The 24,742-nt window shown below is 45.0% G+C and overlaps 1 protein-coding gene across 5 annotated transcripts in view; it reads left to right on the top strand.

Moving 5' to 3' along the window:
- Positions 1-23,723, top strand: part of CFLAR (CASP8 and FADD like apoptosis regulator) — a 34,966-nt gene extending 11,243 nt beyond the window's left edge. For 2 of the 5 annotated variants that reach the window (XM_048869302.2, XM_048869299.2), the window contains 10 exons: positions 85-155; positions 671-1,269; positions 6,090-6,195; positions 7,207-7,342; positions 7,805-7,899; positions 8,939-8,990; positions 10,776-10,837; positions 12,677-12,755; positions 20,426-20,939; positions 21,839-23,723. In XM_048869302.2, coding sequence (XP_048725259.1) covers positions 977-1,269; positions 6,090-6,195; positions 7,207-7,342; positions 7,805-7,899; positions 8,939-8,990; positions 10,776-10,837; positions 12,677-12,755; positions 20,426-20,939; positions 21,839-21,977 — 1,476 coding nt within the window. In that variant the 5' untranslated portion in view covers positions 85-155; positions 671-976 and the 3' untranslated portion in view covers positions 21,978-23,723. Of the gene's footprint in view, positions 1-84; positions 156-670; positions 1,270-6,089; positions 6,196-7,206; positions 7,343-7,804; positions 7,900-8,937; positions 8,991-10,775; positions 10,838-12,674; positions 12,756-20,425; positions 20,940-21,838 lie in introns of those variants that run through there. The other 3 variants (XM_048869303.2, XM_048869300.2, XM_048869308.2) reach the window with 2 other exon arrangements.
- Positions 23,724-24,742: the final 1,019 nt, after the last annotated feature.

Below are 24,742 nucleotides of genomic sequence, written 5' to 3' on the forward strand. Positions count from 1 at the left end.
TCTGCACCTTCAAAGATTTATTATAAGTTTGTGTTGGACTTCTTTTTAAGTAAAAGAAAAACCTTTTTAAAAACTCATTTACAGTGGACCCTCCCTAACTGGAATCAGCAACTAAGAGAACCCACCATGGATTATTGGATTTCATGAACTGACCAGTAAGTGAGCCTGGTGTTTTATGCTGATAAGCAAGGATAATACATCATAAAATATACTTTGCGCCTCTATTTTGACAAGTGTGCTTTATGTTTAATGTATTTACACTAGTCCATGTTATGCTAGCTAATATGTGCTGTGAATACTAGATAATGTTTTGTAGTACACTTTTTAAAAGTACCTCTTAGTAACCAGTACTAAGTACTGTCTTAGTAACAAGAGACTTCACTACACCTCTTGGCTGTTAAACTTTTGCAGGAAAGTGTACTGAGACTTTTTTTCTTTGTTTCTTTTGTGAGAATGATTGGGTTTAGATTTTTTAATTTTATGGCTCTGAACTTTTCATGTTCTAAAACAACTTGAACACTCACTGTTCTCATTTGTGGGCTGTTGTTTTTTGTTTCACTTCCTTTGGAATTTACAGATTTGCGTAATTAATAGTGCTTTACTTAAATGGATCTTCCATTCTCTGCTGATACTGATCTATCATGTACTTTTTTTTATTCATAATGAACAGCTTGGGGAACCCCTTCACGAATACTGGACCTTTGTAAGTAGGATCAGCATTTTGACCGGAACTTGAATGCCTCAAAGATTGAAGTGCAGCAGGAACTTGGATTACTTGAAAGGTTGCTCAGTAAATCATCAATTCAAGCAGGGCCTGTAATTTTTTTTTTTTCAACAGAATTTCTCTATTTAAAAACATCTGATTAAGATCAACAACGAACCACATGTTCTGTTGCAAATGGACTTCATGACATGTTGGCTTCCTGCTTAAAACACAAAAAGAGGGCAGATAAACTTAAAGGGACAGCAGCTTGTGATGACAAAGTGCCAAGTGCCAGCTGCCCTCATTCACCAGATCGAGCAGGAATTGGACGAAGATGAAAAGGAGATGATGTTTTTCCTGTGCCGGGATCTGGTTCCTGATTTATCTAATACAGACATCAGGGATCTCCTGGGGGTGCTGAATGAGAAGGGAAAGCTGCCATTGGGCTTGTCTGAGCTGTTATACAGAGTGAGGAGGTTTGACTTGCTGAGGAGGGCCCTGAGGACAGAGAGAACAGCAGTGGAGACTGATTTGGCCAGGTATCCTAGAATGGTCTCTGATTACAGGTAATTTGTCTGTTTCACTTTTCAAGAGTAACTTTTTGTTGTTATTGGTTTAATATAAATTATGGGTAAAAGAATAGCAGAAAAGAGGATCACATAGCGGTATAATAAAAAGGAAAGGGAGTACTTGTGGCACCTTAGAGACTAATCAATTTATTTGAGCATAAGCTTTCGTAAGCTTTTCACGAAAGCTTATGCTCAAATAAATTGATTAGTCTCTAAGGTGCCACAAGTATTCCTTTTCTTTTTGCGAATACAGACTAACGCGGCTGCTGCTCTGAAACCGGTATAATAAAGACGCTCTCCGAAGTTGATCCCTACATCCAGCCTACCAGTTTCTTAGAAGTAGTGGTGTTAAGTGTGTGGCTTCATATTTAACAGAGGGGAACTATATACATTAAACACTAGGTACCTATATGATTTATATAGCTAGAAGGAAGAGCAGTGGGGATGAATAGATAGACAAGACCCTCTACAGCATCACCATATTTAGTGACCCCCATTCATCATTGTCCATTCATTCAAAACCAGGCCACGTAAACCTACAGTGCAGGATTGTCTCCAGCAGCATATCTCCCAGAATAAAACAGATATTGCTCTTTGGTAATCCTCGGGAAGTTAGCCTTGACATGAAGGACTGAAAACATTTATTCATCCAAGTCACCGTCAGTGTTGCCTCTGTCTAAGGCAGTGGGTCTCAACCTTTCCAGACTACTATACCCCTTTCAAGAGTCAGATTTGTCTCGTGTACCCCCAAGTTTCACCTCAGTTAAAAACTATTTGCTTACAAAAATACAAAAGTATCACAGCACAATATTACTGAAAAATTGTTTACTTTCTCATTTTTACCTTATTTATCAAATAAATCAGTTGGAATATAAATATTGTAGTCACATTTCAGTGTAGTATGTAGAGCAGTATAAACAAGTCATTGTCTATATGAAATTTTAGTTTGTACTGACTTCACTAGGGTTTTTTATGTAGCGTGTTGTGAAACTTGACAAATAACTAGATAAGTTGATGTACCCGCTGGAAGACCTCTGAGTACCCCAGGGGTACATGTACCCCTGGTTGAGAACCACTGGTCTAAGGCACCATTGCTAGACAGGGTGTCACACTGATCCTTGTCAGTCCCACACTGGTTCATCTCTGTATAAGGCAGACTGCTTGTCACATTTTTGCAGGGTGATGAACATCTGGTCTTTGGACATGAGCATTTGATTAGTTGAAGGATTGATTCAGGAACATATGGTATTTCACATATAATTGATGTTATCTGTCCATCCTCTAAGTCCCATCCGTGCCCAATAGAGGAGGGTAGTTTTGGATCATTTGGTCATTCCAGAGCCATTCCATTGCTTGATGATTTCCCCCCCCCCCCCCCCCCCCCTTGATACCAGGTGCCAATACATATCTTGTTGGTGGCAATTTTGTCTCCATTTGTCTGTTTCTTGGAAAAATATCTGCCAGCATAGCTCTGCAAGTGTCGTAATGTTGGTCTTGAAATGATAAACTCGGCATATGAACTCCACCAAGGGGCTTATGACCTCAACAGCATTGTCTCAGGGCTTGGCTACACTTGCACTTTATACGCAATAAAGCCACTCAGAGCGCTCTACCTTACTCCCCGTCCACATAGAGCGCTCTGACTCCCTGGCTAGAGCGCTCCTGGTACTCTACCTTGGCGAGAGGGATAACATCTGTTGCGTATTGGCTGAGATGCCCCAGCGTCAGTGTGAATGAGGAGTTAAGTTACTGCGCTCTGATTGACCACCAGAAACGTCCCATAATCCCCTTAAGCCAAGTGGTCACTCTTCCCTTTGTTGTGAAATCGCTGCAGGAATGTGGACGTGTTCAGACAGCAGCTGCTTATCTGCTTAGACAAACATTTACTGTTTGCTTTGAGTGAGTTGGGGGGGGTGTCTGGGGGTCTGAACTTACAAGACAGCGTGCTGACACATTGTCAGCACCCCAAAAACCCTCTCTCTCCCCCCCCACATATACACACCACACTCCACCCCACCACCCTCATTTGAAAAACATGTTGCAGCCACTTGAACGCTGGGATAGCTGCCCATAATGCACCGCTCCCAGTGCCTCTGCAAGTGCTGCAAATGTGGCCACGCCAGTGCGCTTGAAGCTGTCCGTGTGGACAGACTGCGGAGCTTTCCCTAGGGCGCTCTCTAAAGGCTGGTTTAACCCAAAGCACTCTACAGCTGCAAGTGTAGCCATAGCCTCAGCTGTTCTGAGCAACTTCAGAATGAGTATTCTGGCTGAATGAGTATTTATTCAGGCGGAATAAATGCCTTCCAGTAAGATAATTTGGACTTTCCAGCCAACCTTCCAGTAATGTCACATCCTGAATGGTCGTAGAAACCTGGCAGGGCAGCAGCTTTTAATGGCCCAAGTGATAGGCACACATCTCTGAGGGATATACAGCGATTCATTTCTCCCAGGAGCAGGCACAGGAAACAGAATCTTGCAGAAGTTTTGGGTAGCGTCTCTCGGAGAGCACTAGACCATCTGTGTCTTGCGTAAATATCCAGGGTTTAGTAGCACCTCCCTCTGGCATTGATGGCATACAAGATAATTTTAGTTTCAACCTACTCAAGGGAACCATGAAGAAATGCCACTGAACAGTACAAGGCAGCAGCTTCATTACACCATGCAATGACAAAATTCTTTGAGTAATTCTTCACATGCTGTACTATTTTTCCTGCAAGGTATGCAGTGAGCTTGTCCTTCGTGCAAGTATGAGACAGTAGCTTCTTCATTGTGACACTGGAGATGTTGAGAGAGTCAATGATTTTATACTGGACCAGTGCAATACTGCGGAGTCTCTTCTTACCTTTCGATCATTGACTTACCCGCAGAATTACACCTGCTCCAGACTACATAATTCTGATGTTCAGCTCTTAGGATGGGAGAGAGGGTGTGTAGAAGGTATATAGGGTTGCCAGGTGTCCAGTTTTTGATCGGAACGCCCAGGCAGTACTGTCCGGGCACTAAAAGTCCGGTTGGTGGCACAGCGGGGCTAAGGCAGGCTCCCTACCCAGTTCCGCGCAGCTCCCGGAAGCAGCAGCATATCTCTCCAGCTCCTAGACACGGGGGAGCCAAGGAACTCGGCGTGCTGCCCCCGTCCCGAGCGCCAGCTCCACAGCTCTCATTGGCCAGGAACCGAGGTGCGGGGGTGGTGCCTGTGGGCGAGGGCAGCGCACAGAGTCCCCTGGCTACTCCTGTGCATAGGAGCCGGCTTCCCGGGAGCCACCTCAGGTAAGCGCCGCCCGGAGCTTGCACCCCAGCCCTGAACCCCCTCCTGCACCCAAACTCCCTTACAGAGTCCATCCCCCTGCCCCAGCCCCCTTCCTCACCCAAACTCCCTCCCAGAGCCCGCACCCCACACTCCCTGCCACACTCCAAACCCCTCGGCCCCAGCCCAGGAGCCCCTTCTGCTCATTTCCAGCCCCACACCAAAGCCCACACCTCCAGCCGAAGCCCTCACACCCTCCTTTACCCCAACCCCTGTCCCAGCCTGGAGCCCCTTCCCACACTCCGGAGCCCTCATTTCTGGTCCCACCCTGGAGCCTGCACCTCCTCTTTCACCCCAACCCCTGCCCCAGCCCGCTGAAAATGAGCGGGGGGAGGGGAGGGGAGGGCGAGCAATGGAGGGAGTGGGGATGGAGTGAGTGTGGGGGGAGGGGTGGGGCGAGGGAAGGGTGTTCAGTTTTCTGCTGTTAGAAAGTTGGCAATCCTAGGTGTACAGGCACCAAAAGTGCTGCCTAATGGTTTGGCGGGGTTTTGGCAGGCACCTCCATGTTGAAAGCACAGTCCGTTCCTTCAGTACCCCTGGCACAATGGTTTCCAGTCCTTCCCTTTAGCACAGAGACCTGCTTGGGGCTGGGCACTTGAACACTCAAGGCCTTTCCTGCAGGTGTCTCACCAAGGTGAAGACTCCTGGTGGGGTAATGCCCTTTCCAGTGGGCTTCAGTCCAGGGTCTACTGCTAGGCAGCTACACTTGACATTTTGGGGTGCTAAACCGTTGCTCTTCCCTGGACCACTTCCTACCCCAGTCCCCTTTTGCTTCCTGGAGTAACTTCCCTAAATCTCTGGCCTGCAATCCCAGTTGTCTGCCTCCCCTCCGTGGGTTTGCCCAGATCTGTGTTGCCAGATCCCAGGCAATGAGCTCCTGGGTAGTAGCATTTTCCCTTCAGAGCAGCCCTGTGCTCCCTTCTGCTGCCTCCCTCTGTACTGCTCTTCTTCACTTTTTAAAGCCCTGGCTCCAGCTGGGACAGTCCAGACTGTGCAGGGCCGGGTGCGCCCAGTCCATTCCTACCCCATCACAGGGTGCTATCAGAATTTATCTATACAGCGACTTTTACAGCAATTGTTCAAAAGACTAGGAAGGACTGTGGGAATTGAGTCAATAGGAAATCGTGACACCCATTTGGAGAACATGTCTTCCTGATCCCTCTCCTGCTTTCCTTTAGTCCCCTGAAGCAGTCAGAAGTCATGTAATCGTAACACTTAATGTTATGACTTGGTGGGTTGTAGGTTAACGTGCTCACACATCAAGTCAAAGTCAGAGCCAGAAATATAAACCCACTTCCCTTGATTTCCAGTCTGCTCTCCTAACCACTGGACCCTTCTCCCTACTGAGTGTGTCTTGGAGACTTAGAGAGATATATGTGTTGATTGCAAGGAATGGATTATTTAATCAGACTGGGGAGCTGGATAAAGCCTGTTTCTGTGACATGGGCCATTTGAGCAGGACTGGGATATTACTGAAAGCTAATCCTTTGGAAATGGCTGATCTCTCTTGCAGGGTGCTGATGGTAGAGATTAACGAAGAGCTGGATAAAAAAGAAGTGGGTTCTGTCATTTTCCTGCTCAAGGATTATGTGCCACGTATGAAAATGGCAAAAGAGAAGGTAATGCCTACTTTTTGTTTCCATATTGAATTATCTTTTTTGCTCCAAAATGGAAGGGGTAGGTGAATGAGAAACTAAAGGAAAAGGCAAGTTACCAAAATAACATGTGAAACCCGAAGGGAGAGAAAAGAGATGCATAGAAACAGTGGAAAAGAGAAGCAGAAATAAGGAATTATGGGCGGGATGATGATGCATTAAAATCAAATAGGATGGAACAGGAACTAAGATCTAGAGAGATGAGGAGAGGGAAATATGAAGAGTGCTACACTTAGTGGGACTAGTTGCTGGAAGAAACTCAGAAATAAAGCCTCTCCCCTTAAAAGTTCTGCCATTTGAAAGTATGTGGGATCCAATCCCTCTCCCTCCCAAATGGAGAAAAATATGAATGTAACCATGATTATGGGGATAATGCCCCTTCGTGTTTGTCCCCTAGTTCACATGTTAAACAAACAGGTTTATTTTACCAAAGCAGCTCTTCTTCCATTTGAATCCTGGTTGTGTCTCTCTGGGTGTTCTGAGTCAGAGGGATGCAGTAATTGGGAGATAATTAATCTGTCCTCACAGAGCACAAGTTTAAGAAATTTGTTTTTTTGTCACTGAGGTTTTTCTTGCAGAGAAAAGAGTGGGTGGGGGGAAAAAAATACAGATTTCCCAAGGCTTTCATACTCTGTGGCATGTGAGGCAAGGTTCTGCCTGGCTGACTGAGCAGTGGGGAGAAAATGAAAACTGTTTCCTCAAACACTATGATGTGTCTTTGCAACAGCATCACACTCTAGCTTTCAGATAATAAATTGGCATGACACCAAGAATCCTTGCACATTCCAGACTGGCAGCTGTGTGAATGCTTAGGAGGACTTGCATTCGTAGTCTCTGAAGAGTTAAAGGAGAGCCTGCATTATGCCCTGTATCATTTTGTTGGGCTACTGAGGCTAGACTTGCTCTTCCCAGAGTTTCTGGTAGGGAACAAATTGCTGGCCTTCGAGTTTGTAATGCTTTCTGCTGCTGTCCTAGAGTTTCCTGGCTGTTGTCAGTGATCTAGAGAAACTAAATCTGGTGGCTCCGAATCAGTTGGATTTGATAGAAGACTGTTTGCAGAACATTCATAGGATAGACCTGAAAAAGAAGATCCAGCGGTACAAATGTGAAGGTAAGACACATGTTTTTCACCTCAGTACTGAATAGGGATCATTCAGTCCTCCTAAGAATTGGACACGCTTGGTGATGAAGACACTGGATTACATTTTCGAGGAACTACAGTGTAAAAAAATGCTTAGATATATCACAATACCAAGGACATTCAGAATGGGGAATATAACTTTTCCCTTCACCTGCTGCACACTGGAATACATGCTACCATTTTGAAGAGCTTTGCAATATGTAGGTACAGTACTACGCCCTTAGGATGGTGATCCAGCTGTGACTGAAAAATTGACTGACTCATTATTAATGATTATTAATCTGTATTGCATTAGTGCCTAGAAGCCCCCAGTCAAGGACCAGGACCCCATTGTGCTGGGCACTGTTGAAACACATACTCATCTTGGGGAGAAGGCTCTGCTTTAATAACCACAGCTAATTTCATCTCTGTATATTTCTGTTCAATTTTCAGCTCTGTCCAACAGTGGTTCTCAGCCAATGTATATAAATGCACTTCAGGCATCTCTCCCTAACCTGACTCTCATTGACCCTCCCTACAGTTCAGGGGTAAGTATGCATCAGATCGGCCAGATTCGTGGTTTGTCTGTAAAAGCTGTCAGGAGCAAGAAGAAATTGACCTTCCAAGAAGTTGGGGGATAGAGAAAACTAATTCAGGGCACTTGGTACTTCTAGTAACTGGAATATAATGCATTGCTCAATCTATTTGTCTAGTCCCTTTTACCTGCTGCTTTTTTGGTCCTGATCTAGCACTTGTAACTCAGACAGAACTTCCATTGAAGCTACGAAGGGGTGTTTTTTTCCTGAGTTACTAGGACAAGATCTTTATCCTTATGTATGGCTGTGGTGCGTCATGGAAAACCTATGGAAAAATACTTTTCCCACTGACTGTTCGAAGCTGAAGGTTTTGGTTTATGTTTTTGGGAAAGGTAACTTTCCTTAGATTTCCCATAAAGTCTATGTTTTGATCAATGATCTTGACTGAATATATGACAAGTCCGTTTGAGATTATTAGGAGTTTATTCTTGTCGTATGTAATTTATCCTAGATTTGCAGCTGGGTCTTGAATATGTTGTCTGACACTGATGTCATGATAATTCCAGCTTTCTTAATATAGCCCTTTCCTCAGAAAGAATTCTTCAATCTTGTATATTCTGTAGATATAAATGTATGAAGTGTATCATAAATATAATATACACTGAAGTGCATAGTACACCCTCCAACACAACTTCAACAATAATGTCCCTTTCTGTTACCAGTTTGGGAAATACACAAAACTAGTTTTCAGAGTTGCTACAGTATAGATACAGCATCCCATTCAATTCAGTTTAACTGCCTGTTGCATGCAAAACGCCTCATTGGCTCACAGTTTTCCACCTCTGTGTGGAGTTGGCTTTGTTTTGACTGAACCTTTGACCAAAGTTTGTGCCTGATGCGGTAAATGTTGCTACTCCTGTATAGTGGATAGAGCTATTAACTCTTTATTTATAACCTTCTCTTTTTGAAAAATCGTGTGTGATATTTAACAAGGTGTGATTGTACATTTCTGGTAAAAGAGAGGAAAATATGCCTTCTTTTTAATTTTTAGATCCAGAACGTGAACAAAGAAAGATCATTAAATGGACAACATGCCATTCAGAGTAAGAACACCCTACCTGTTCTTTCATTAATAAAAAGACCATCTGTGTACTTCTTTGTATTAAGGGACTAGCTTTCAGTGGTGCTGATTACCTGCCACTCCAATTGATTTCAGTTGAAGCTTGTAAGCACTCCATACGAGCACTATTTTTTAATATTTACTCATTTTATTAAATTTTCCAGTGTCCTTCATTTTAAACATTCTTTAAAGCATTTGGGTGACAAACTATCTAACTTACTGAAGTAGAATCTAAGGAAGTAAAAATGATGCTTTACTGTTTAAGATAATAGAATTAGTCTCCTTCAGATACCATCTATATACCAATGTGGGAGATATCACATTAAAATAGGATGTGGTACTATATAAAGCCTGTAGACCTGAGCATTACCCACATAACTGGTGTTTTAACTCTTGATTAGATGTGTCACATAGTTAGACCAAGGATGGGATTCAGTACAAGTACTATGTGGGAATCTAGAGAGGTCAGAAAGACCTCAGGAAACATTCCTAGTGAAAAAGTTGCAAACTACACGGGGAAAGGAAAGGAATGAGATCCAGTTTACTTTTTGCTGTTAATTTAATGGACTATGCTGCCCATAAAACAATATGGTTGCGTATGTTAAAAATTCATGTAATCAGTGTGCCTATGTGCTGTTTTTCTTGGGTAAAGTTTTGATGAAAATACACAGATCATTTAATTAAGAGGTCTATTTATGTGGAAAGAGAGAGGGAGAGAACTACAGACGTGGGTGTGGGGGCAATCTTACCTTTGTATTGAAGAAGCAGAACAAAGTAGATTCGATTGGATTTTCAGGCAATTTTTCTGTGTATATTTTGACTTGGGATAAATGAGGAAACCACTGTATTTGTTTCTGTCTCTTTTCATTTATTTCCCTGTAGTGTTTCTAAAATAGTACAATACTTCTAAATTCCCATGGAGTGCAACGACAGAAACGAGAACTGATCCAAAACATATTTCTTATAAGAAAGCCAAGTTAGAAAAAAACAAACCCAAACCAGCTCAGCCAATTAAAGATGAGAGATCTAGGTAACTAGCCTTTTTGAAACAGGGTTAACCATTGTAAAACAAGACATAACTAGGGCTAACTTATTTCCCCACTTCTGGGTTTCCTATATCCATCTGAGCTGGCCCAGAAAAGCAAAGTGAACTCTTAAGTCTGCAACGTGTTACTATCTTGGCTAATTTATTGCTTGTGAAAGGTGCTGAATTGAAGCCCTGGAGACTGATATCCTCTTGTTATCCACCACACTGGAACAATATGAGCAACAGCAGTGCAGGCATCCCTACACTGCGAGAACCACGAGCTGCCACTCTAATGGGACCCCTGATTAGGAATGTGCAAGGGTAGCTGTGTTTCCATGTGCCTTTAATCCTTGGCATCTCTGCAGAGCCTGCCAAAAGGGGTGCCAATTAGTGGCAATAAGATGTAGGTTTTATCATGGGCACCGTAGTCCATCAGGAACTAGGCTGAGACCTCCAACTACTTTCACATGTGATGCTTTGCGAACATTCATAGGCCACTGTTCTGCCAGCGCACAATGATTTTCAGTCACTAGTAACATGGGCTAGGTTCACTTGAATTTTTTTGTTTTTTTTTAAACATGTAGTATGTATTTGCTCGGATAGGAATTAACAGGGCTGAAGGAGAGAGATGTTGGGTTACTTTTTTATTTAATTTTATTTTGAAAGAAACCTCACTAATATCTGCATACTAAAATATCACGTGAATGCTGAGAATCATTATATTGTGTTCTGTAACCACAGCAGAACCAGTTCACACATCAGTACAGGAATCGGGAGCCACCTCATCTCAGGTGAAAAAAAAGGTATATATACACTTTAGGCTCTTTTGTGACTGATTTTTGAAGAGACATCCTCCATTTCCATGCCTGGAAAAATGCATAATTGCATAATACTTGTGCATTTTTGGCAGGGGATTACTGTATGCTTTATTGTTAGCAAGGGAATACTATTCATGGGGGAATTCTGCACTACTGCGCGCCTGCAAATTTAATGAGCCCTGCAGATTTCTAATTGTGGAGAAAAAAGCTTCTGCCAGAATGTTGCTGCAGTTCTGCCTGTTGCCCACCAGAGGGCACTTTGGCGATAGCCCTAAGCTGCAGCTCCCTGCCAGTGAAGGGAAGTGCTTGCAGGGCTTGTCAGGCCAGGTGAGGAGACAAGGGCTGTGGGGTGCTGGGGAAGGGGCTTATAAGGGCTAGTGGGGGAGGACAGACTGGGGAAGGGGCTGAATGGGAGTGGAGGCACAGGGCCACGGGGGGAGGGGTACAGAGCTACATAGGGACAGGGGAGTGGCTGGCTGAGGGCACAGAGACATGGGAGCAGGCAAAGGGGTGCAGAGCTACACAGGGACAGGGGAGTGGCTGGCTGAGGGCACAGAGACGCTTGGGGATGGGGGAGGGATACAGAGACACATGGGGACAAGGGCAGGTATGCCTGACTGAATGGGAGAGGCTGGGGTTAGCCAGGGTCTGCGTGGGGGAAGCTTCCTAACAATACCCCCACCCCCACCAAAAAAAAACCACCACAAAAAAAAAAAAACATTCCATACTTTTCCCATCCAGACCCAACAACCCTCCAAGTTCACACCCAGGCTCCTTCCCAGCAATCTACTTCCCTCTCCCTCAGCTCCTCTGTTACCCCTGACTCTCCCAAGCCTTTGCACTGCTTCTGAGGAGTGCGGGAAATACGGTTCTGTATTGTAGTTTAAGTGAATTATTACTCAGAGTTCATTATTAATATGCCTAGTAAGGAATCTGTTTGTCAAAAAAAACATTTCCTGAATCTTTTGTTGTCTGTATTGTTACAGACATATTTGCTGACAGGTATTTTGAAATAAATGATCAAAAATAATTGAAACTGGTGTGATGATATTGTGTTATTTTGACAAATAAAATATGCATAATTTTAAATTTTTTGTTGCAAAATTTTAAATTTTTTTTGGCACAGAATTCCACCAGGAATAGAATATCTGTAGCAAAGTGGTGGTAAACTTGTTAAAGGGGAGGGATTGAGTGAACTGAACTGTAGTTTTTCCACAAGATGACTGCTCGGTAAGGAAATACATGTTAATGTAATTAACCATGCCGCTGCAGGTGTATAGAACACACAGTTGTTCCACTTCCTGTTAGTGTGGCAATAAAAAGTTGTCCAAGTCCCATTGTGTACAGAGAGAATTGACAGTCTCTCCATCAGGGTCATTGCTGTGAATGGCCATATGATTAAGAAGATTCTTCTTAAGTTAAAGATCTGTCTGCAGTAAACAGCTTTGCAATCAAACTTGCCCCAACTTTCCTAGAAAGTCTGGGTCACACTCCGCATTTGTTTATGGCTTATGATGCAACTCCATTAAAGATAGTGAGATTGCATGGAGTGAGGGGCCAAACCAAGGTAATAGCAGTGCCAAATAAAAACCATGCATCAATGCCTCCGGAACCTTTCCCATCACAGAAGTGAAGTATGTCAGTTAGAGGGACAGCTGCAGCACCTCCACATACATTTCTCCAAGCCACTTTGTGCACAGCCCACAGGGTGAGAGAGGGAGGGGGCAGCTCTGTGTGGGAAGGGGGTTAAAAAGGAGAAGGTCTGGGCACTGGAGGAGAGAGAGCGCAGCAATGAAATAGATATTTGCTCTTTTGCTTTTCTAGGTGTACGATGATCAGTACAGAATGCAGAGTCGGCCTTTGGGAATATGCCTGATTATAGATTGCATTGGCAATGACACAGGTGGGTCTCAAGAACATAAAATTCTTTGCAGCTCTACTCTGCAGCATGTACAATATTGTAATGTAAGGATTATGATTGGCCAGACTACATTCCGACTGTGCAAGTGTGTGTTGCAAAACAAAGGTCAGGTCTCATTGGTCATCTGGTCTAAAATGTTGTTATTTGGTACTATTATTTGGTGGTGGTTTGGTTTTACAGTAGTGGCTAAAGGGCCCAGCTGAGATTAGCAGCACATTGCCCTCCGTGCTGTAAATACACATAGCAAGAGAGTCTCTGCCCCAAAGATCTTAAGCTGTAAATAGACCAAGAACAGACCAAGAGGAAGAAAAAGGGTGGAGTTTCTGGGAGGGAGTGACTTGCTCAAGATCTCACATCAGGGGCAGGCATAGAATGGAAGTTTCTTACTGCTTTTAAAAATAAAAGCAATAGTGCACTTCAAACAGTGTGCTTACATTGGACAGCACGTGTCTTGAGTAGCTGAAGGCACAGAACCTTTTATTCATAACACACCTGGGTTTCTGTCATATCTCAGCTTAGCAGAAGCTGATATCACAGCTTTAGAGGGGAAGGAACTGGTTTCTTTAATTTCCTCTTGACATTTTTGGAAGCATTTACATGTAAAGTTGAATTCCATAAATACCCAGGTTAAAGTTTGCATTTTTCAGACAGTCTTTTGAAAAGGTCCATGTGACAGACTCTTGCGTAAGCAAAAATCTCTCTAGGGCTTGAATCATGCCAGTGGAATACACGAGTGGCTAAAAACAGAAAACAGAGAATGCTTGCAATCAGCACCAATTCAAGGCTAAGGGCAGGTGGAAGGAGGGGGTTTGTGAGCAGCTCTCTGCTGTTCCTTATTATTAATGGTCTAAGCGGACAGACCATCTTTCTATAATGCTTACACTTTTCTTCACACAATATTTGGAGAATAGTAACTGCAAACATGGAGACGCAGCAGGATCTGAATCTGGCAGGCAAGTGGCATCTTAGGCTGACAGATGTAAAACAAGAAATTCTGATAGCCACCATATGGGGATTCTTGGAACTAGAAGTCATAGGCGGTGGAACTAGGAGCAATGGCGTAGCCAGGTGGAGCGAACAGGGGCAGCGGACATAAAAAAGGGTGCCACCCGCTTGTACACATCGGGCGGCGCTCTGGGTCCTCGGCGGCCCTGAAGGACCCCGCCACCGAAATGCCGCCGAGGACCCAGAGTGAGTGAAGGCCCCCGCCGAGCCGGAGCGCGTGAAGGCCCCTGCTGCTGAAGACCTGGAGCACCGCCGGGTGAGTAAAAATTTTAAAAAGGCACCTATAAATTGAAAAGGCGCCACTGGTGCCCAGAGGGGGAGCGGCTGCTCCCCCCGGCTACGCTACCTGCTAGGAGTGCTGGGGGTCCTGCTGCGCACCCTGGCTTGATGTGGGTTCCATCATATACGGGGTTTACAGTTCAGTTCAGTGGCTCTCAGCACCCCCACTATCCAAATTGTGCTAGCACCCATGCTAGAAGGGACCCAAGGCCTTATCCTGGTGCAAAAGGGAGAGTGAAGGGAAGGTTCTCTGAATTTTACTGTATACGAGTTCCCGCAGCTACAGCTTGTGTGGCATCCTTCGAGGATGCTGTGCCTTTCCACTCTTCTAAAGGGAGGCAGAAGTTGAATAGGAAAAAAGGGATTTGTTCAGAGCCATGAAGGAAGAAGCCCTTGCCTACATTCCTGACGCTTGAACCACCTGTGGTAAAATTAAAGAAAAGACTAGAAGGAGGGGCCTGTGTAAATGATTATGCAGCTGTGCAAGTGGCCACATAATCATCTCTGTGGCACATAACATGAGCTGGTGGCCGTCTGAGTTTGAAGACAGCCTGAAACAATAGTTTTGAGAGAAGCGTGAGCTACTCATTCAATGGGATATTCATGCTGACGCCTAATTATGTGAATTTAAATGTGAACATTAACTATTTCACTGCTCATCCTTTTAGCAGGAAAAAGGCTAATGTATATCTCTGGTGTTCAAGTTCGTGGCAGTAAACCGGGATGACCTTGCCTTCTAAAGGGCTTGGGGCTCAGCTGCACCTCTGCCAGGCTTAGCCCACTTCCCCAGGTGGAGGGACCAGTCAGGAAAGGGCCCGTGAGGAAGCCTAGGCTGAGGAGCTCTTAGGGAGAAAGCCTGGGAGAACAGCCTGCAGCGAGCAGGAGCCAGTGAGGAAGGCCACATGGGAGGGAATCCCGCTAGGAGGAAAACTTCAGCAGGAATAGGACTGAGAACCCTGCAGTTAGGGTATCAGCCACTAGGAAGGGAGGGGAGAAGGTCTGTATTGCATGAGCTTGGTTCATAGCCAGACTCCCCAGAGTGGAGGGCTATTGGGCAAACACCCATGTGTGAGTCTGGGTAACTGGGCAAGAAAGGGAAACAGAGTTAGGGCAGGGCCTGAAGCGAGATCGTGTACGTCCCTGCTCCGGTTAAATATCTGGGCAGCTGGTTGCTCTGGTGGAGACAAAATTATTCAACCCTCCATCTCCTCCCCCCAAAATGGGGAATGAAAGGTGAGGGAACCCTCCCCACAACCAACAGCCCCACTGACTCTTGCTGCCAAAATCTCTGGCTCTCATTCCCCTCCCAACAGCTCCCACTGCACTGTTAGCGTTGGCAATACTAAAACCTGTGGCATGTGGAAAATGTGAAGGCTGCATAAACAGAACTGAATTTAATCTCAGAATAAGGAGTATAAGGGACGGATACTCTGCAGGTGAGAGTTGTGTGTTTGTGTTCATAGTGAATGAACTAAAGGTCACGCTACAGAATTACCACTTTGCTGTGCTGGAAGCTCCCTCCTGCAAGCCTCAGGAGTGGGGAGCTGTGTGTGGCAGCAGGCTTGGGTTGGGATACAGAAGATGGGAGGGGTGGAGGGCTAAAGAGATCCCCTATTCCCATGATAAGGAGGTCAGTGAGGAAAAACCAGATGCACTTAAATTGGCGGCAGATGGAGGTGGAGGCAGAGGAGTGGGCTCTTAAGGTGTGGAGGAATTGAGGCTGTTTTTGGCCCTGCATGCAGTCCTGCTCTTTGTGGCCCAATTTAGCAAAGTACTTACTGTAATCCCACTTACTTCAGTGGAATTTAGGCATGGGCTTAGCTTTAAGTGTGTGCTGAAGCGCTTTGCTGAATAGGGTGGTTTGTTGAATGGCAGGACCTACCTTCTTACAGCAAAAGTGGATGTGGGGAGAAGGGCAGAGAACTGGAGGGAGAGAGAGAGAACTTGTTGGGAGGGCAGAGAGTAGAGGGGGAAAATGCTATAAAAATTCAGGGTCCCTGGTGCATAAATTTAGATCTCCTCTGCCACATAAGACATCAGACCTTGTGCAACACACACACACACACACACACACACACACACACACACACACACACACACACACACACACACACACACACACACTTCTAAATGGCTGTTACTCAGCAAACACCCCATACTAAGGAAATGGGCATCGGGTCTAATAACAACAAATCGAAGAGCCCTAAACTAGCTCTGCCACACCTGCTCCGTATGGACAACTCAGCCCTGACAAAGGAGCAAAACTGTCCTTACAGGAGCATGCTCCAATCAGAGAATGTTAACTTGGTAGAGCAGGGTCCTCCATAGCCAGAGGGGGCAAAAACGGGTTAAATCTTCAGAAATTGGCATTTAATATGCACCGGCAGACTATGCCTGTATGCACAAAACGGCTGTCTGCATGCACAAGTACTTGTTCTTTGCCTGTGCAAAATCCTGCAGTAACACAGCTGCTTGCACAGCTTTTTTAGGTCTCTCAGGAATAGTTAAATGTAGAGGATAAATTTTCTATCATCACCTTCTGGAAATGGGCTGTTAAATAGACTTGTACTTTATGCACCCACCCATATTATGTTAATAGGATTACAAGGAGGTTTGACAGCGGCAGGGCATATGACAATGCCTACATATAGTTTAAGAAGGGTCTGATTATTCTAGAGACCGTGTGGTGAGATGCCTGATTGCAGAAGTCAGATGTTTTCAGGCAGAGGAGAAAAAGGGTGGGAGGAACTGCTGGGGGACAGAGCTGCATCTGCCATCAGAAGCGGATGGAGTGCAACTGCCCAGGAGTTATTCTGAAGAGACTGCACCAAAGTTGGAGCAGCTGCAAATGACACAAAACACAAGCAACACCACTTTATCATAGATTGAATAAAATTCAAGCCCAGCCACCAATGGCTAGATTCTAGGGGATCTTGGCTTCCTTTCTCAAATCAAGATGGAAGCTGGGATCTATATTTGCAGCATTTCTCTGGCAAAACAATTCCACCTTCTCTGCCTGGATTTTTTAGTGATAAAGGATGTCGTTAAAATAAAGTGTTTGCCGTGTCTTGGGGGGCGGGGTTTCTGCCACTGGAGTTATATGGAGCATCGGATATTGCCCCCTTAGATCTCTGCACCCCTGGCTTTTACTTTTCCCCTTGTTCAACCTCTAATGTGAAATAGCTCCATCCAAAGCTCACAGCATATTTTGCAAAGACAGAATAGCATGCAATTAGAATGTCAGCTGTAATTAATTAAATAATGTGTATGTGTAGGTTGCTACAGATAAGCATGTGTTTTTTGTGGACGGATACACTCACACTCTCTCTCTCTGCTAGGAATAAACTATGTAAAAGACACTCAGATTGCCTGTTTGTACATGCCCTACATTGGAATAAATATATCTGATTGTTGTTAACTAAGGAACAAGGTATTTTTAGGGCTAAACAGTATTAAAACGATTCAGTCTCTTGAATAAAAAAATCTCATGGGGCTAAACCTGATTTTACCTGAACTGTGCACCCTCTTCAACATTCAACCTCCTGAAGAGGTGGTGTTCCCCCCACATGGCCCTGAGAGACTGCAGCCTCTTGTTAATCGCTCAGATAGGGATGTTGCTTTTCCCATCTTTGAATGAAGCATCCTGGCAGAACACACAACTAACTGTTGATGCCTGTCAGCTTTTCTGAACAATAGATTTAACTGGCTGCAAAAATCACTTCCATTTTTTCCCCACTAGTTTTTAAAATGGAAATATCTTAAATTTGAAACATTATTCTTTCCCTACTTAAAAAACAAATGAAAAACCAGCAACAAAAAGAACCCCACACAACCCTGGGAAAGTCTTTTGCATTATTTCACATGATCAGTCCATTTCAGAAAGTGAAAAGAATATTACTGTCTCTGTTTCTCCGCTCCTCCTAGTGAGCGAGCGAGCTTGCAGAGCTGCCCCTTTAGCTCGCTAGGTAGAGCGGGGTGGCCAGCCCGCGGCTCTTCAGAGGTTAATACGCGGCTCCTGCTATAGACGCTGACTCCAGGGCTGGAGCTAGGTGCCAACTTTCCAGCGTGCCGGGGTGCTCGCTGCTCAACCCCTGTCTCTGCCACAGGGCCTGCCCCCTCCCCTGAGCCTGCCGTGCCCTCACTCTTCCCCCTCCCCCCCAACCTCCTGCACACCACAAAACAGCTGATTGGGAGGTGTAGGGAGGGAGTGGGAGGCTGATCCACAGCGCTGCTGGTGGGTGGGAGGCGCTGGGAGCGGGGCGGGGGGGGGGGGGGGCTGCTGGCGTATTACTGTGGCTCCTTGGCAATGTACATTAGTAAATTCTGGCTCCTTCTCAGGCTGGCCACCCCTGAGGTAGAGGCTTACATTTTTGGTGTCGTAAGTTCTGGTCTCCATGCCAACTCTGTGTGGTTTGCTGGGGATAATAGCATGTACAGCTATTGTTGGCTACAAGTTACGTTCGCAAGTAGCTCAACCCCCTTTTCTTTTGCCAATTTGGGACTTCTAAATTTCTGGGGGCAAAAAGCAATCCGACTTTATGTCTGTAAAGTGCCACGCACACCTGTAGCGCTCATAAATAATAATAGAAAATATTTTAGAAAATGTATCTGGGGAATGTGGTTAAGAGAGAAAACAGGGAGGTACAATTCTAAGTAATTTGTGGTAGTTAATGGTTCAGTAAACATTAAAAGTTACTTGTGGTTTCAGTCTCCAAGATCTGATTGTCTAACATTAGCCAATGACCCAAAAATAGTTCTTCAGAGCCTAAAATGCTCTCTTGCAGTATTGTTCAAACAGACAGCAGAGTTAAAATCTGATGTCCTCCCATGTCTGCAGTTAACTTTTGGCATAATTACGAGGTTTCATTTGCGGTGTTCTGCCTTTTGTTGATGAGAACGGTCTGTCAGTTGTCTCTCTCTAGAAATCTTTCTTCACCAGGTTTGTGTGATTTAGTTCAGACTCCACTGTCCATTCTTCCTTTAGAATTGCAAGGATGAATTAATGCTGTGTCTCATTCCAGCAGCTGAGCTCTGTACCTTGCCTCAGCACCTCTTTTTAGTTCTGTCATAATAGCCACTTTGAGTAAATTTTCACAGTTAGAGACGGGGAAAACCCCTGTTATGCAGTCCAGCTCAGCTCCCTGCCCGTACAATTTTGCTCTCCGTAGTACGCTGTCTATCATTCTTTCCAGCCTGATTTTAAAAGCCCTAAGCCACTTCTTTTGGGACACTGGGCCTGATCCAAAGCCCACTGCAGTCACAGTTGAATGCATCTCACATTTATGAAATACCTGTGGTGACAGATATGGCAATTTCCTGCAATATCCTTGAGAAACCTTGTTGAATTAAGCTTAAGTATCATTGGAGTCAGTTGTATTAAATGCAAAGTTTATGTGGGTGTGTGACCTCTCTAGGGCGGGAAGATAGGACGTGTGGCCTGGGAATGTAGTTCAAAGGACTATATTAAAAAAGTGCCAGACAAGAATGGACTTTTGGGAAAATAAATGTGAAATGGATTTCCTGGGAAATACCTAGAGGGAGGTTAATGCAACTTCCCCACCTCCAGTTATACAAAACCTCAGCCTTCTGAAGTTACACCCTGATGAGTGGGTCATTGTCTGCTGATTACCTGCTCCCAGAGACTGGAGATCAAAGGCCTTACCTGTACAAAGAAATGACTGAATTGCCTAGCCTGTGTTCTGGTTCTGAATCTGAGACAGCTATGAACTTATAAACATGGGGAAAATCCAGCTGTGGGTTTTGAAGGTCTGACACCTACCAGAGCCCAAGATTGGAGTTGAGGTGACCTCTGGTAACCTTCCCAGCATGTGTGCGGGTTCTTTTATTGTTTTTAATGTGTTTTCTCTGTAATGCTTTCACCTTAAGAATAAATCTTCTTGCTTAGAAAGGACTGTGTGGTAATTTGTACCTGGGGGTGATACATTGGTCATAGCCTCTGGAGAGAAAGCAAAGTGCAGATGCTGACCTTTTAGGCAATCTGGCTTGCTGTAGGCTGACAACTGTGCAGCCTCAAGAGAGAGTGAGACAGGTCTCTGCCCAGAAAGGTGATGGCTGAGGAGCTGGGAGCCTAAAGCAGGTGCCCTTGGTGAAGGAATACAAGTGCACTTATCCTGAAACTGTGACACCTTCCTCATATTCAAGATAGTATGTAGACATCGTCATGTGTGTAATCCATTGTGACACTGATATCACTGCAAAGACTCTAGATTTTGGCTGAATTTCTTTAGTGAAACAAACCGCTTGTTTTTCCAGTAGTGAAACACCATGATATTAAGAGCCTTTCAACATGGCTGATATTCACTGAGTGAAATACATTCACTTTAACAAATTCCTTCTTCTTTTTCCAGATATACTGGAGGACACCTTTAAAGTTCTAGGCTTTGAAGTTCACTGTTATCGGTATTTAAGTGTGGAAGCCATGAACCAAACATTCCATGAAGTTGCAAGGCTGCAAAAGCACAGAGACTATGACAGCTTTATTTGCATATTGGTCAGCCGGGGGAGCCCTCAGAGCATCTTCTGCACAGACCAGACCTTTCCTGGGTACCCCTTGGATCGGGTGAAGAATTTTTTTACTGGAGACTCATGCCCTGAACTCCTAGGGAAACCAAAGCTCTTCTTTATTCAAAGCTACATTGTGCCAGCAGATCTGCAAGAACCCACCAGTCTGCTGGAGGTGGATGGGAAAGAACAGAAAATCACTGCCAATACCAGAAGACCTTGGAACTGTAGTATTCCCCCAGTAGCAGACATCTTTTGGAGTCAATGCAAGGTGGATGTGTCTGTGCTAGAAAGGTCACCCAGCTCCTCCTCCTCTTATCTATGCTGTCTGGCTCAGCTCCTGCGCAATCCTCATAAAAGGTAAAAAAAAAAAAAACCCTTTTCATTCAATTTATTGCCCCACAGCAAGAGAGCTGAGGTTTCATCCTGCTTAGTACTACAGAGCACCTTGGTGATGTGAGAGACAATAGAGGAAGATGGTGCCCAGGTCTGGAGGGTTAGTCTAGGTGGGCCCAGACCTACAGGGTGCAGGCCAGGTACTCTAGAAATGGGATGGAGCTTCTAATTCTGGAGCAGAGTGTAAGGGTAATCCAGAGCTGGGGGTTGCAAGGTTACTTCCAGCATGGGAGAAGAAGGTCCAGTCCTGGAGAGGATATGTGAACAGTCAGGATTCCCATGCTGTTCTCCCACCCCCAACAGACATCCCCAACAGGCTATTGTCCAAACTGAGAGTTGTCTTTAAATAACAGAGTCCTTAAGCAGTACTGTACTTAGAACTATAAACATTTAGCCAGAGCTGCTTGCTGGTGTTTTGTTGTTGTTGTTTTTTTTAATTTCCCTGCAGGACCTCTTGACCTTCCCTTTTTAGTTCAGTTTTCCTCAGAGAGCCATTTATTACTCTGAGTTGAAGCTAAGCTAAAGAGATCCCACCTGGTCTGGCAGCCAGGTTCAGTGTGAGTCAGCAGAAAAGCTCTGCACATCCCCACAGGGTCCTAAAATCTAAAACTTGGTCATAAGATGTCAGGAATGGAAGGAGTCCAGTCCTCCATGACATGCTAGTAAGTTTGTAGTATAAGAGATCCTGTCTGATAAATGCATATGTAACCTCAAGTTTGTGATCTCTACCTCTGGTATTAAAGACAGAGATTGGAAACATTCCTCTCGCTGAGCCTGGAGCTGCTTGTCCTCTGGTGCCTTCTTAAGTTAAAAGGGATGATCTCCTCCATTCACTTGTGAGAATTTTATTTCTCTCTTTGCAGAAAACTCCCCCTATTGGATATCCATATTGAGCTGAACAGCAGAGTGTATGATTACAACAGGACCTTGGATCCACAGCAACAATACTCACTCCTGCTACAACACACCTTGAGGAAAAAACTCTTTTTTCCCCCCAGTTAAAAGCTAATGAAAATTGCATGGGACACGATGTTAAGACGCGGATATCCATGTGGGCTTTTTCTTCAATTGTCATTATTCCAGGCATTTCTGAAGTGCCTGAGTTGCACCAGAAGCCCACAAGTAGTTAGTACAGCTCACAGAGCGTTGGTGTGTTATGCTCCCACTTAACAGACAGGCTCTCACATTCTGAACTAACTTCAGCTTCCCAGTGGTCCCAAGATGTAGCCCTACCTGAAGTGCTTTACAGTAATCTAATCTCTCAGTGACAAAAGCCTAGGTAAGGGAAGCCAGGCCTGCCTCTGAAATAAAAGGTCACACTTGCCAAACCGGGCACAGATGGATAAATGTGCTCTTTGCCACAGCTGACCCCGAGTATCCAGCAGCAGCCCAGGATTGGATTAGACTGCTAATCTGTGAATCTGGCTAGCAAATAACCTCCACGTTTGACCAAGCAGAGGAGTTTTTGTAGCTAGCCCCGTTCCTTGGGCTGCTTGCTCCCACCCTTCTAACGTTATTTCAGTCCCATCTAGATTGAGCCTCAGCCAGTGAGACTTAGTACATGCTCCAGTCTCAGGCAGAACCAAGTCACCCATTCCACTGCACCTTCAGACTCAGTCATAAGGGCAACGTACTACAGACACTGCAATCTCTTCACGTGCACAAGGTTCAGTTCTCCTGTGCCACTGCATTTCTACAAGACAAAAGACCTCTGCTTAGTAATTTTATTTTTTTTTAATTTACTTCTCCATTCCCTAAGGGAACAATAAGAGATGGGATTACCATAAGTGTAACAATTCCTTTCCCTTCCACTATCTACAAGGCCCTGATCCTGTGAGCTCTGAGGCAAGTGAGTGTGCATGTGAGTACTTTTGATTGACTCTCAGTCTTTTTGCAGGATTGGGGCCTGGATGAGTCATTTTTAAGCTTCTGTCACTGGCCTGACTGTACTTCCATCCATGACATGGTCCCATCTCCCCCCCCCCCCTCCCCAGTCTACTTAAAGTAAGTAAACACACAAACCCTGTTGGGAACTATTTAACTTGGTACAGTTTCCTGTGTAGCAAACAAACTAAGGCCTTGTCTACCCTTAAAAGGTTTTCTGGTATAACTATACCAGCAAACTCTCCTAGAGTAGATGTAGTTGATATCAGTTATACTTGTTGCTGATATAGCTTATGCTAGTTCCCCTAGTAAAATAAGCCATGGTTGCAAAAAGGATGATGCATTCCTGGTATGCCTGCATCACACAAGGGGCTTTTGCCATCAGCTATGCCAGCAAAATATAACATCCCTAACTGACAAAGCTATGCAGGCAAAACTTTTAAGGGTAGACCAGGCCTAAAAGAGGGCTGCCAGAGGTGAAATGCTTGGTAGCTTGGCCAATAAGTTTGTTTTAGAAGTGGCCATTCTGCTTCCCAACCCCACCATGTATCGCCTGCTGTGGGCTTGGCCATGACTTTCAGTAACACTCCCTTGAAGCCAGACTGCTTTTAACTTTCATCCAAAAAAAGCACAAGCCTAGAAACAGCTTCTGCAGTCGAAACAGTGGAAGTTTAGCAATTAGCCCAGTGTTGGGCAAAATGTGGCTGAGGAAAGAAGACTACGGAGATGCTGTAGAGAAAAACACATATTTATTTATACTAATATATAATTTTTGTGTAATAGAAATGTGTACATATATAATACATATTAATATCTTTATTTTGTATGTGTTCTAATTTTTTAAAGATTAACACTTTTTGTTTAGTTTGTGTTTTAATTTCATATTCATTCTGATTTTATGCATATTATATATAGAGGAGGAAATGAGAGATTGTGATAGGAATAAGGGGAGTGGTTGGTAAAAGTTTGGGATGAGTGTGACTCATGCCATGTTGTCAGCCCACCTCCACCCAGAGTGGAGTCCCTCCCTGGACCCTGCGCGGCTCGGGGGCTGGACCGGGACCAGGACAAGGACAGGAGGAGTGAAACTTCCACGGGCTCGCGGGGGGAGCCAGGCCGAGCAAGGGAGATAAGAAGGGGAGGACTTAAAGTGACAGTGCGCTCACTGTCTCACACTTCCCTTACACAGAGAGACTGCCTCTCATGAGTCACAGTCCCCCAATACAGATTGTCTCACACGCACACACTCACTCCCCAACACCCACTTACACAGTCCTCCAACACACAGTCAAACACAAACACACACTGGCTCGCTCTCTCTCACACACACTTGTATTGTTGTTGTTATTACTGCTTGGTACTTCCTGTCAAAATGCTTGTGGTGAGCCAGGAGTGACTAAGGGCTGCAGGAGGGCTGTGGTCTCTGGCAAGATGCAGCCCCTATGTGACAGCGCAAAGCCTGTCTGGAATCACTGCTGCAGCGTCTGCTACATACAAAGCTCAGTGTGTGTCAGCTATTCTGATCGCTGTCCCTTTACATTTATCAGATACAAGCAGCCCTAAAGGAGCCATTTTTGTAGCTGGCTGATTGCTGTATTTCCCTCCTTCACCGCTGTTCTATTTAGGCTTTTTCTATCTTCTATCATTGATTTGCTTATACACCTCCTAACACAGAGGTGGGCAAACTATGGCCTGCAGGCCACATCTAGCCCACGGGACCGTCTTGCCTGGCCCCTGAGCTCCCGGCCAGGGAGGCTAGTCCCCGGCCCCCCTCCCGCTGTCCCCACTCCCCTGCAGCTACGCCACTGCACGGACAGCGCTCTGGCCCGCCGCTCCTGTTGGGCAGTGCAGCAGCATGGCTGACTCCAGCATGGTAAGGGGCG

Source organism: Caretta caretta, chromosome 11, assembly GCF_965140235.1.
Source record: "Caretta caretta isolate rCarCar2 chromosome 11, rCarCar1.hap1, whole genome shotgun sequence".
In the NCBI taxonomy this organism is placed as follows: domain Eukaryota; kingdom Metazoa; phylum Chordata; order Testudines; family Cheloniidae; genus Caretta; species Caretta caretta.